This window comes from Vulpes vulpes, chromosome 2 (genome assembly GCF_048418805.1).
Source record: "Vulpes vulpes isolate BD-2025 chromosome 2, VulVul3, whole genome shotgun sequence".
Classification (NCBI taxonomy): Eukaryota; Metazoa; Chordata; class Mammalia; order Carnivora; family Canidae; genus Vulpes; species Vulpes vulpes.
This window is the reverse complement of record NC_132781.1, coordinates 103,270,830-103,284,271: the sequence shown is the minus strand read 5'-3', so window position 1 is coordinate 103,284,271 and position 13,442 is coordinate 103,270,830. Positions and strand designations below refer to the sequence as shown.

General features: G+C 42.5%; 1 protein-coding gene across 7 annotated transcripts in view; it reads left to right on the top strand.

Annotated features, from left to right (window-relative positions):
• Positions 1 to 13,442, top strand: part of LOC140595960 (uncharacterized) — a 182,201-nt gene that overhangs the window by 28,257 nt on the left and 140,502 nt on the right. For 2 of the 7 annotated variants that reach the window (XM_072742418.1, XM_072742415.1), the window contains exons 1-4: positions 6,085 to 6,504; positions 10,668 to 10,782; positions 10,939 to 11,112; positions 12,892 to 12,995. In XM_072742418.1, coding sequence (XP_072598519.1) covers positions 6,242 to 6,504; positions 10,668 to 10,782; positions 10,939 to 11,112; positions 12,892 to 12,995 — 656 coding nt within the window. In that variant the 5' untranslated portion in view covers positions 6,085 to 6,241. Of the gene's footprint in view, positions 1 to 6,084; positions 6,505 to 10,667; positions 10,783 to 10,938; positions 11,113 to 12,891; positions 12,996 to 13,442 lie in introns of those variants that run through there. The other 5 variants (XM_072742431.1, XM_072742437.1, XM_072742443.1 and 2 more) reach the window with 3 other exon arrangements.

The following is a 13,442-nucleotide window of genomic DNA, read 5'->3' as shown; positions in this document are numbered from 1 at the left end:
GGAAGCAGACAACCTTATTTCTTACGTTATAGTTGACATTTTTTTCTGGCATAGAAACAGGTAAAGTCTGCCCAAGATAGGAATTCCTGAGACCCTGAGTAAACAGTTGCCTTTGTAATTGACACTCTTAAGACAGAGGCCATATGTAGCCCTTCTTAGAGATCTGCCTGGGACTGGGGCTGAGTGATTAGGAGCCAGGTTGTCATTGGAAATGCTCAGTTTCTCTTCTTACAGATGTCCGGAAATGGTTGCTTGATGGGGCTGTCTCCTACCGAGGTAGTCTGTGTTCAGCGTAACACATCAGCTGCCTTCTGAAAGTTAGTGTGAGATTAAAGTGGTTATTCAACTATGCTTCGTTGCAGAACAGTCACCTTACTTTTGGATTGATTCCTAATTTAATAACAGGGAGTCTATTTGCTCTACAAAAATGCACGTGGGATGTTTCCTCCTGAGCATCACATAAGAGCAGGTAGTTGATTGCCTGGAATGAGTGGAGGCAGGAAGGCAGTTCTCACTTCCCTTGTGGAGGTGATTCCTGTTATTCTCCATCTCCAGAGACCAGGAATTTTAGTAGGGAAATATCCAGCACCTGAGCTATTCTACCTAACAGTGGATTTGTTGGGGCACAAAGATGTGTGTCTCCCACTATATTCAGCTTTGCCAAATCATCCTACAGGTGATTGTACGTGACCGGAAGTGACTGGCTTGCCGAGCTGTGTGTTGGCATTAGCAGTACCCCACTTCATCTCCCGTTATCACCTCAGTCTCTGGACTGTGTGGTTTTCAGAACCCTTGTTTTATTGCCAGGGCAGGCGGTAGTTCATGTCCTGTTGCCGGGAACGTGTTTGGTCATGAGCGTGGGCCTGACATTCTGCATTGGTTCTCAGAGTACATTGACCACAATTCATTGTGGACCCAGATAGGAAAAGGGAGTGGCCTGTTCCTCAGGGCCGAGATGGAATGGGATGTGGTGATTGTACAGAGGCTAGGTCCACGCTTCTCTGAGTTGTGTGAAAAGGGCTATAGAAACACAAGTTCTGTTGGAAGAAAAGTCAAGGTTGAGGTAGAATCTCACAGGGTAGATTTTTTTTCTTAAAAGTGTTTATTTACGAGAGAGAGAGAGAGAGAGAGAGAGAATGAGCAGGTAAGAAGTGGCAGAGGTAGAGAAAGAAGGTGACCGACTCCCCGCTGAGCACCTGATGTAGGGCTCCTCCCCGGGGCTCTGAGATCATGACCTGAGCTGAAGGCAGATGCTTAACTGCCTGAGCCCCCCAGCTGCCCCTCATAGGATGGATTGAAACCTGCTTTTATGGGCTGACTTGGAGACATCACCACCATATTCACAGTATCAACAGGAATATGTGTCCCAAAATCTAGGATAGAATTACAAGTGAACTTTTGGCACCAACTCCATTTGATTCAGGTGGAGGAGGGACTGAGTAGTACTCCTTGAAGTTTAGTTTGGTCCCTTAGGCACTCAGCTACCACTCATTGAATGAGTGAAGGAGAGAGTCTGGTGTGTGGCTCAAGGCACTAAAGGTTAATTTCTAGAAGGAGGGATCCTGCAACCTCCAGGACACCTTTCATTATTCATCCAGGTCAAGTTTGGACCTTTCGCTGCCTCTTTTCTCTTTTCTTTTGTTCCTTTTTCTTTCATTCTTGAGGTCATTTCATTGTCATTGTGTTTGTCTAGTCACCTCTCTTGGAGTGCCTTAGCTATATGGTCAATTGGGTGTAGTAAGGAGTATTCCGTGTGTGCAGATCCCTGGGCTCTGCATTCTGGTGCACACACATCTGCGGTGGTAGTTCAGGGCCAGGGCTGTGGAGCTACATTGCTTGGACTTGGATTCTGGCTGTGCTAAGAATATCATGCCAACAGTGTGATGATAATACCTCATTGTCTGACCTCGTGGCACCTCTGTTCCTTATATGTGAATGATGGTAATAGTGGTACCTACCTTGCATGCTAGAAGTGAAATCATAGGCTTTTGTGTGTATAACCTAAAATTTTTTTCAGACGATTCACTTGGAATCAAAAAGATTTTTGTATATTGTTGTAAGCATCCATCCATCCTGCCGTATATACTGTCTGATATTTGCTGTTCACAGACACATATAAGGTTATGTTACTTATGGTCATGTGACTTGTTAGTCAATGAAATGTGAAAAGAAGTGAAGTGTGTCACTGCAAGGCAGAAGTCTTTGAGGGCCAGGGCACTGTCTGCTACATTTCTCCACCCGTGCACTCCCCGTTGGTCACAGGTGCTGTTCCAAATGGTAGAAGCTCTCGCACGGGGGCCCAGGAGTGCAGAAATGGGGAGCAGAGTTGCCAGAGGACATGTGGTGTCCACAGAGTAGGAGTGAGGTAATCAATCTCCAGTGTCAGTGCCACTAACATTTGCGAGTTATTTATGACCATTGTTCCCCTATTTAATTCTCATGATTGCCTTCACCATGTTATATTTTAAATCTGTTTTTCTGACAGTATAGCTTAGTGATGTAGAGGGTAAAGCACATGTAATTAACTTTCCATGTAGTTCTTTTTAAGTGGCTGCTCTTGGTCTGGGAGTTGCACTGTAAAAAGTTAAGGTTTATATTCTTGTCAAAACTATGTATCTTTTATTAGGTCTTTCTTGATAGACATGTACTCCCCTTCTAACTGCTGGGGTGAGGCTGGAGAAAGGCTGGCATGAACTAAAAGATCTGTTTTTTAATGGGGTTTTTAAAGATTTTATTTATTTATTTATTTATTTATTTATTTATTTATTTATTTATTTATGAGATAGAAACAGAGAGAGAGGCAGAAACACAGGCAGAGGGAGAAGCAGGCTCCATGCAGGGAGCCAGATGTGGGACTTGATCCCAGGACTCCCAAGATCACGCCCTGGGCCAAAGGCAGGTGCCAAATCGCTGAGCCACCCAGGGATCCCCAGATCTCACTGTTTGATATGATTATTCTGGAGTAATATAATAGCAGGATAGTGTGCCATCTTGGGTCAGACCTTGTCCATTTCGTGTTCTCTACAGCACTAATAGGACAGAAGGCCAGTATCTCTATGTTTTTTTTCAGATTCCTTTGTTTTCTTAATGAATTTCGTGAGCTTATTTTTACTTAACAAGCAAGGGTTTTCAGTATCAAAGTATAAAATGTATGTCACACACACCCCCGCCAGATCATCTGATTTATATCCTTTTAAGTCAAAAGAAGTGAACTATCATGTAACAAACAGTGTATTACATATGCAATTAGCATTTCATTTTTTTTTTGCAATTTGCATTTTAATTGTAACTTGTTTCTTTTGCAGATTGCAGGATTTCTTTTCTTTTGTAGTATTGCAGCCACAACTGCTTTTTTTCTCCTTGTCCTTTCTGTGTTTAGTTCAGCCAAATGCTAATAAATTAAATGGTCTTCACGGTCAACCTTAAGAATAGATTTTACCAATTTGAATGCCTTTAATGTCTTTTTGTTGTCTGATTGCTGAGGCTAGGACTTCCAGTACTATGTTGAATAGCAGTGGTGAGAGTGGACATCCCTGTCTTGTTCCTGATCTGAGGGGAAAGGCTCCCAGTGCTTCCCCGTTGAGAATTATATTTGCTGTGGGCTAAAAACTATAGAACACTTCTGAATGAAATTGAGGAAGACACAAAGAGATGGAGAAATATTCCATGCTCATGGATTGGCAGAATTAATACTGTGAAGATGTCAATGTTACCCAGGGCAATTTACCCAGGATAGTTTAACGCAATCCCTATCAAAATACCATGGACTTTCTTCAGAGAGTTAGGACAAATTATTTTAAGATTTGTGTGGAATCAGAAAAGACCCCAAATAGCCAGGGGAATTTTAAAAAAGAAAACCGTATCTGGGGGCATCACAATGCCAGATTTCAGGTTGTACTACAAAGCTGTGGTCATCAAGACAGTGTGGTCCTGGCACAAAAACAGACACATAGATGAATGGAACAGAATAGAGAACCCAGAAGTGGACCCTGGACTTTATAGTCAACTAATTTTGGATAAAGGAGGAAAGACTATCCACTGGAAGAAAGACAGTCTCTTCAATAAATGGTGCTGGGAAAATTGGACATCTACATGCAGAAGAATGAAAGTAGACCACTCTCTTTCACCATACAGAAAGATAAACTCAAAATAGATGAAAGATCTAAATGTGAGACCAAGATTCCATCAAAATCCTAGAGGAGAACACAGGCAACACCCTTTTTGAACTCAGCCACAGTAACTTCTTGCAAGATACATCCACAAAGGCAAAAGGAACAAAAGCAAAAATGAACTATTTGGACTTCATCAAGATAAGAAGCTTTTGCACAGCAAAGGATACAGTGAACAAAACTAAAAGACAACCTTCAGAATGGGAGAAGATATTTGCAAATGACGTATCAGATAAAGGGCTAGTTTCCAAGATCTATAAAGAACTTATTCAACTCAACACCAAAGAAACAAACAATCCAGTCATGAAATGGGCAAAACACATGAAGAGAAATATCACAGAGGAAGACATAGACGTGGCCAACACGCACATGAGAAAATGCTCTGCATCACTTGCCAGGGCGGAGGCTGGATCCTGGGCTGTGTTGTGTCTCTGGCGCCCCGTGCTCCCGGGCCTGCGCTGTTGGATTCGCGCTCCCGGGGCCGCGCAGCCCCTCTGCATGGAGCCTCCGCCTGAGCCCCGCTGAGCTGTCCCGGGGCTGGGGAGCCCCCTCCGCGTGGAGCCGCCGCGGAGCCCCTCCGAGCTGCTCCGGGTCCAGCCGGGCGCACGCTGCAGTCCTTTAGGGAGCTCCGCGCACTCTCCCCGGGGCGCAGGTGCCTGTTAGGGTCCCAGGGAGCCTGCGGGCACCCCTGCCCTCCTGGGGTCCTGCTCTAACTCCCTGCGAGCACTTTCCACCTGGGAAGGTTGGTGACGCTCTTGCTTCTCCGGGACGGGGCTTTCTTGTCCTGGGACACTCGCCCCGGCCTCAGCCCGGCTCCTTGCAGGGCCCCTCCCCCTTGGATGCGTTTTGTTTATTTCTTTATTCCCCGTCTTGATAGAAGCATGAACTCTTCTCACTGTAGCATTCCAGCTGTTCTCTCTTTAGATCTCAGGCCGAATTCGTAGGTTTTCAGGATGATTTGAAGGTTATCTAGGTAATTTGGTGGGGACTGGTGACCTGGGGACCCCACTCTTCCGCCATCTTGCCCCGCCTCCTGTAGTCTCATTTTTAATCACTTAAAAAAAATTTATTTATTTATTTATTTATGATAGTCACACACAGAGAGAGAGAGGCAGAGACATAGGCAGAGGGAGAAGCAGGCTCCATGCACCGGGAGCGCGACGTGGGACTCGATCCCGGGTCTCCAGGATCGCGCCGCGGGCCAAAGGCAGGTGCTAAACTGCTGCGCCACCCAGGGATCCCTAATCACTTTTTTTTTTAAATCACTTATTACAGTTAGATTATTCCTTCTCGTGATGCACTTTGAGGGGCGTCAGGGAGGGGCCTCCCTGCCCGCACCTAACCTGCCGGTTCCAGGGCTCCGGGGGCTGACATTTGTATCGCGAAGCTCAGGTGTCGGGTCTGGGCCGCACCAGGCAAGGAGAAAAATTAAAGATGTGGGGTTTTTCCAGAAAAAAAAAAAAAAAAGAATTATTCCTTCTCAGTTCTTTGAAGTTACTTTGAGATACATTTTTTTTCAAGATTATATTTATTTTCAAATGAGACATACAGAGAGAGGCAGAGACATAGGCAGAGGGAGAAGCAGGCTCCCTGTGGGGTGTGCGATGCAAGACTTGATCCCAGGACCCCCGGATCATGACCGAAGCCAAAGGCAGATGCTCAACCACTGAGCCACTCACAGGCCCAGAAAACTACATTTCCACACCTCAGAGGCTTTTGCAAACGTCCCCAAATGCTCAGTCATCCCACCAACTTCTGAAGGGAAGCCAGCCCAGCTCACAGGGGATCTCAAGAGATTTGAGAGGCTTGGGCCTCCTGGCACAACAGGCTTTGGGCACCCTTGGCCACTGCCCTCTGTGCGCATGCGCAGGGATGCCAGCTTCTGAGGTGCGCAGGCGCGTTTGCATTTAGCACTGTTGCTAGGTTACACCGGTTCTGCCCAGGAAGATTCTAAGTCGTTGGGCTTAGTCCCTGGGACATTGAGGCGAGGCCCACTTGCCTTATTGCTGGCGCGGGAGTGTATCGCACTAGAGGCGGTGAAACCTGTGCCACTGAGGCCTGTCGGCTTCATTATGGAAAAGAAATCTACAGCGCGGAATGGGTGGGGCGTGCTGCCCTTCGGCTTCAACCTCAGGCCTCTGAGGGTCAGATCGCCGCCTATGGCTACGACTGTTTCCGACTTCCACAGCCCCGGCCCCGGATACCACATCAGATATCAAGATCTCCGGGAAATCCACAGAGCTGTGTTTGAGGGCGATGCAGAAAAAATGCAGGAGATAGAGCAGTTGCTGGTTTTTGGTTTACATGACTTAAATCAAAGGGACAGGAAGAACAGGTAACAGGGCTTTTGAGGCGGGCGGGAGGAGGCGGGGCGGGCGGTAGAGGGGCTCATGACATTAAAAGCAAAAATTCTGGAGTTTGATTAAGCCACATAAAAAAAAAAAAACCCTCTGAATCAGAAAGTAATATTAGCAAAATAAAAGAGAATGTACTTGCAAAATATTTACAACATATGTTTCGGAGAAAAAGAACATCTTCGTTTTATAGGATGGTTATTACAGGAATGAGATAGGGGCCTCTGGATGGCTGAGTCAGTTGGCCTCTTCTGACCTCCTCTCAGGGTCATGATCTCTGGGTCCTGGGACTTAGCCCCTGGTGAGGCTCCCTGCTCAGTGGGGAGTCTGCTTTTCTCTTTCCCTCTCCCCTCTGCTGGTGTTCTTAATTTCAAATAAATAAAATATTTTAAAAAGAGGCACAAAATCCCATTTTCCATCCCAAGCTTTGTGAAGATAAGGAATGATGTTACTTATACTACTTAAAATTTAAGTTGTTTTGGACTTTTCAGATAGTTTGGTGGTTAAGTACCACATTGAAAAATAAGTATTTCCTTTAGCCATGAAGCTTATTGATGTAAAATATCTTTAGGAAATCATTAGAAATAAATAATATACAATATGGTATTCTCAGCACTATTTACAATAGCAGTGTATTAAGGAGTCACTTAATGGCCTGTATAAATAAATGGCAGTGTATCCATAGGCTGGACTACTATGTGACCACTGAATGTGGCAGAGATAGTTGATACACATTAACATGCAAAGCTGTACTTTGGATCATTAAATGAGTGAAAAATTGTTTTGATGATACAAACACATAAGCAGACAATGGTTTTGAGTTAGCCAAAAAGATGTGCAAATATAAAATTAGTTATCTTCAAACATTTGGATTCTAAGTGGATTTTTCATTTTCTTAAAATCTGTGATTTCTATAGGAAAGATACATAAAAATTCTAAGAAAGGTTTATTATCAATGAACTAATCCAGGAGAACAAGAATATGAATCTTGTGTAGACAAAAAATAGTTTCTACTTATTTACTTTAAAGAGAGAGAGACCAGGCAAACAAGCAGCAGGGAGGGGCAGGGGGACAACAAGCAGAAACCCATAGAGCAGGGTGAGCCTGATGATGTAGGGCTCGATCCCAGGACCCCAGCTCCATGACTTGAGCCGAAGGCAGATGCCTAACTGATTGAGTCACCTAAGTGCCCCTCTTTCTATTTAAAAAAAATTAAAAAAAAATTGATGGGAGAGGATTGGTATTTTCTGACAACCTTTAGCCTCTTCAGAACTAAGGGGAATATTTTTATCTGTATTGTAGGTTGTATTATGCATACATTAAATATAGACATCTGGTTTTATTTATTTATATATTTTTAAAGATTTTATTTGTTTATTCATGAGAGACACACACAGAGAGAGAGAGGCAGAGACACAGGCAGAGGGAGAAGCAGGCTCCATTACAGGGAGCCTGACGTGGGACTCGATCCTAGGTCTCCAGGATCACACCCCGGGCTGCAGGCGGCGCTCAACCGCTGCGCCACGGGCGATGACCTATACATATGTTTTTATTATGTGCAACTTTATAACATCTAATAAGTAAATGGTTAATGATTTTATTTTGGTTAAATCCTTATAAAAATAAAAAGTAAAAAATATAAATGGTATTGCAAAACCTTATAGAATTTTTGTTGTATCCCTCCTCTCAAAAAAAATTAAAAAATAGCAAATATAAATTTTATTGCTATTTCAAAAGTATGTTTACTTCACAAAAGTTTTCTTTAAAAATATTGAACTTTCCTGGTGCCTTGGTGGCTGTTTGTTGACCATCAGACTCTTGATTTTGGCTCTGGTCATGATGTTAGGATTGTGGGGTTGAGCCCCCTGTTGGGCTCCATGTTCAATGGGGAGGGTGCTTGAGATTGTCTCCCTATCCCTCTGCCCTTCACCGCACTGATGCATTCTCTCTTTTTCCAAGAAATAGATAAATCTTTAAAAACTATCGAACTCTCCAAATGAATTTTTTAATAATAAATTTATTTTTTATTGGTGTTCAGTTTGCCAACACCCAGTGCTCATCCTGTCAAGTGCCCCCCTCAGTGCCCGTCACCCATTCACCCCCACCCTCCGCCCACCTCCCCTTCCACCACGCCTAGTTTGTTTCCCAGAGTTAGGAGTCTTCATGTTCTGTCTCCCTTTCTGATATTTCCTACCCATTTTTTCCCCTTCCCTTCTATTCCCTTTCACTATTATTTATATTCTACAAATGAATTTATGTATTCTTTCAGTCCATTTATTTCTCAGAGAAACCTGAACACAGGTTATATAGCAGACATAGTCTACTCGGGATCTTTTCAATTTTAAAAAGACTTCAGGGACTCCTGGGTGACTCAGTGGTTGAGCATCTGTCTTTAGCTCAGGGCGTGATCCCAGAGTTCTGGGATCGAGTCTCACATTGGGCTCCCCGTGAGGCACCTGCTTCTCCCTATGTCTGTGCTTTCTGTGTCTCTCATGAATAAATAAAATCTTAAAAAAGAAGACTCCATGTTTCCCAGTATGAGCAAGATGAGAAATTTTATGTATTTAGGTTTTAGGGCTTTCATTTTTAAGTAATCTCTCTACCCAACATGGGGCTGGACATTTAAGGACACATGCTCTACGGACTGAGCAAGCCAGGCAACCCTAGGATGAGAGATTTTATTTTATTTTGTAAATGATAGAAGATGCATTTATTCTAAAAAGAAAGAGAGAAGGTCATGGGAGGGGAGGAATAGAAGGAAAGCGTGGATCTCAAGCAAAATCCACCCTGAGCATGGAGCCTAATGTGGGCCTCTGTCTTAATGACCTTGAGATCATCCTGAGCTAAAACCAAAAGTTGGACACTCAGTCAACTGAGCCACCCGGGTGACCCTAGGTGAGAAATTTTAAATGGAAATATTAGGACTTAATCTCACGTGAAGCTTTTCCTTGGAATTTCCTGTCAAAGGAAAACATTTCTGAAGATCAGAAATTGTAAAAGATTACCTTTACCTGCCCTTTTGACATTTCAATAATATTAAATACTAATATTGGTAATTGGAAATACTTCATTTCTATGAATCTAAACATTTTCTATTAATTAAAATGCTTAATAAAATGAGCTTCCCAGCACCTCCCAAAAAATAAAAGAGCTCTCCCCGTTTATTTGAATCCTGAGTTACTTTTGGCTTAAAATTCCTTGAAATTTAAAGTAAGGGTTGCTTTTGTTCTTTTTAGACCTCTCTTCTCATAATGCTTTCAACTACTGAAAATTATTTTAGTTCTTGAACAATGTAATTCCAGGCATAGGACTAGAAGTGCAGCAGACCTGTTGTATATGTCATTATTTCACTTAAGGCACACCGTAGATTGTATGATGCCCCACTATTTATGTACCAAGAAGAAATTTTTAAAAATCATGCCAGTTATAGTTTTAAGACATTTTGAATTAGAAATTGGATTCCGATGTCAGAGATATTAAAAGGTGACAAAATGAGCATCTTGGAATCATTGAAATAGAGTATTCATGCTCATCCTTAAACGTAGCTGCAAAGTAGGCATAATTGGATCATTTTACCTAATTGTAGTGGGTCTTTGTAAGTTGTAGTAATAGCTATAATAATATTTGTGCTAGGAACTAGTATTCTAAACGCTTTGCATGGATCCTCATTTAAAGATCACGACAAGAGGTCTTGTGAGATAACTACCTTTTAATTTATTTATTATTGTTTCGTAACCTCTATAACCAACAGGGGTCTCGAACCCCTGGCTCCCGAGATCAAGTGACATGCTCTTCAGAGTGAGCCAGACAGGTGACCTGAGATAACTATTTTTATGCCCATTTTGTGGATGAGGAAATTGTGATAAGGCTAAGTGGTCACTGTGAAGCGACAGAGTTAAAGTGGGAATCAAACCCAGGTTGAGCTGCTTCCTGAGATCATGCTCTTCCTAAATAGATAGGCTGCTCTTTTAATAGAATGGTGAATATCACTAATAAATATTGTACTTTCTTCCAAAGAAAACTAAATCTTTGTGTTGGAGTCATGAGAATAACATAGTATTTAACATTTACAATTCTATGAATTAGTTTGAATGTTTTGAAAAGGTATACTGTAATTTCCTGACCAGTCCTTTCACGCTCACAGGACTCCTCTCCACTTGGCCTGTGCCATTGGCTCTGTAGATATGGTGAAGGAGCTGGTGATGTGGGAATGCGAGCTAAACCTCCGTGATGGAGAAAACAGGACAGCTCTCGTGAAGGTGGGTGGTCACAGCTATGTCTGCCTGAGGTGGATTGGATTGAAGCCCTTGGAATGAACATTTGTTGCATTTAAACATAACTCATGGTGAAACTTGTGGCATGTTTCGTTTAAGTTCCCAGAATTTACATTCTGTTTCTTGTTGTAATGCTGACAGGCTGTACAATGCCAAGAAGAGGCATGTGTAGATATTCTTCTCAAAAATGGTGCTGATGTAAATACTAAGGATTTCAAGGGCAACACCGCTCTCCATTATGCGTCCTATGAGGGAAATATCTCAATAGCACGGAAGCTGCTTTACAATAAAGGAGATATAGAGGCTAAAAACAAGGTACAGGTCAACTTGTTTTTACAACGTATTTGACATCATAAATAAATAAATAAATAAGTCAGTAAAAAAATAAATAAATGTAGCTGCAAAAGGATTTTTTATATGTATATGTACATATATTTGTACATAAGCACATAAATATATGAAGACATCGATATTGAATATTACACAGCAGGTCCTATCATCATGGAAACACCTCCAAACCAAGGCAGAGGGAGGGAAAGAGAAAAGTAATGCATATAGAAAGGAAACATTCTGTCTGCTAGCTACCCTTCCACCCTAGTAAGAAAATCTTCCCCTTAGTGCCTGGGAGTAGATGGTGCCCTCAGAGCCCACAAAGGATTGATGGCCTAGAGGGGAGTGTGGTGATGATGGAGGCTGAATGCTGTGCAGGGGCTTAGGAAATGGATGCTTCTGGGGATGAGTAGCAGACCGTGACCCAGAGGAGTAGCTTGGGTGAATGTAAATGGGAGGAGAAAGCAGCAGGTTGTAATAGGCCTTGGGCGCTCTAGGCCCTAAGGTTCAGAAGATGAGAGCAGGGGGATCAAGTCATGACATCGTACAGGGGGTATCTACTTGTGCTGGTAGCCACTCTGCCAGCCACATACCACGTTGAGGCCTCCCATTCCAGAGGGTAGCTCCTGCTCAGCCTATGTAGTTCCTCAGTGGGGTGGTAGGTGTCCATGGGGAGCTGGTGCTGACCACACTTGCCAGTCTCCCTGTGTTTTCTTTGACGTGCATTACCTTCAGTCACTGCCCTTGCAGAAACACTGTTGTATGCCATAGATAGGGTCGATTTTTCATATTTGGAAGCTCAAGCATGTCCTGGATGAAAATATTTCCAAATAATTGTCTAAGCTTTTGCTTTAAATAGCAACACTTTTTATTTTTGAAGATTGTATTTATAAGAGAGAGAGCAAACATGAGTAGGGAGGAAAGGCAGACGTAGGGGAAGAAGAGGCCTTCCCACTGAGCCAGGTAGCCTGATGCATGGGGCTTGAAGTCAGGAGTGGGATCATGACCAAAACCAGAAAGTTTTGCTTAACCCACTGAGCCACCCAGCCTCACCATACTTCTTCCTTCCTACCTTCCTTTTTTTTTTATTAAAGTTTTTTATTTATCCATTAAAATCAATAACAATACTTTAAAATTTACTAGTATGTTTTAGAGAGTAGAGATACAGAGATAGAAAATAACCCCTCCCCTCTAGAAGCTTTTGGTTTAGATGGTGTGGAATAAAATAACTGGAGTATACCATGATATATATTGTGAAAGAAGCAAAGATTCTTGGAGCCAGGCAATGTTTGAAGCGAGTTTGTGGAATGACTGCAGGTTATCTGTTGAAGAGGAAGAGGAGGTCTATTTTATTATTTTTATTTTACTTTTTAAAAAGAGTTTATGTTTTTGAGAGAGACAGAGAGTGAGCAAGCAGGAGAGAGAGCACGAGTGGAGGGGAGGGGCAGAGGGAGAGGGAGAAGCTGACTCTTTGCTGTAGAGGGAGCCCAAGGTGGGACTCCATCCTGAGACCCTGAGATCATGACCTGAGCTCATGAGCTGAAAGCAGATGCTTGACCAACTGAGCCACCCAGGATCCCTGAGAAAGCCGTATTATAAAAAGAAGGAGGAGGTGGTGAAACCATGGAGGGTTGAGAACGAAGAGGCTAATTTTATTTACTTTCTATGTTACATGTTTAAGTTACAGGATCGTTCAGAATTTTTATGATTCATTATCCAAATATGTAATTTTGTAAATTTTAAATTTTGTTTGCACTCCTACAGGATGGCCTCACACCACTTTTAGTTGCTGTAAATGAAAAAAAAGAGAAAATGGCGAAATTTTTACTAGGAGAAGCAAATGTAAATGCAGTTGACCACGCTAAACGGTAAAGGTTTTTTTGTGTGTGTGTGTGTGAATCTTAGTATTTGGTCAAGAGTGGTAACAATTTCTCAAGGCAGAAAGTTTAACTTAATAAGAAGAGTATAAGTATAGTGAAAAATATCAGCATGTGATTGGTTAGCTAGAAAAAAATTACTGTGACAGGATAAGGTGAAGAACATTGTATAGTATAATTCAGAATCCTTTGTAATATAGATTGATGTCATTTGCAATAGTTTTTTTTTTCTGTATGATTCTACAGTAGCTAAAAGGGTTTCTTGTTAAAATTGTGAGCTTTTTTAGCTCAGAGCATGATGCCAGAGTCCGGGTATTGAGCCCCACATGGGGCTCCCAGCAGGGAGCCTGCTTCTCCCTCTCCCTATGTCTCTGCCTTTCTGTGTCTCTCCTGAATAAGGAAATATAATTGATAAAAAAAAAATTTAGAGAGTCCAAG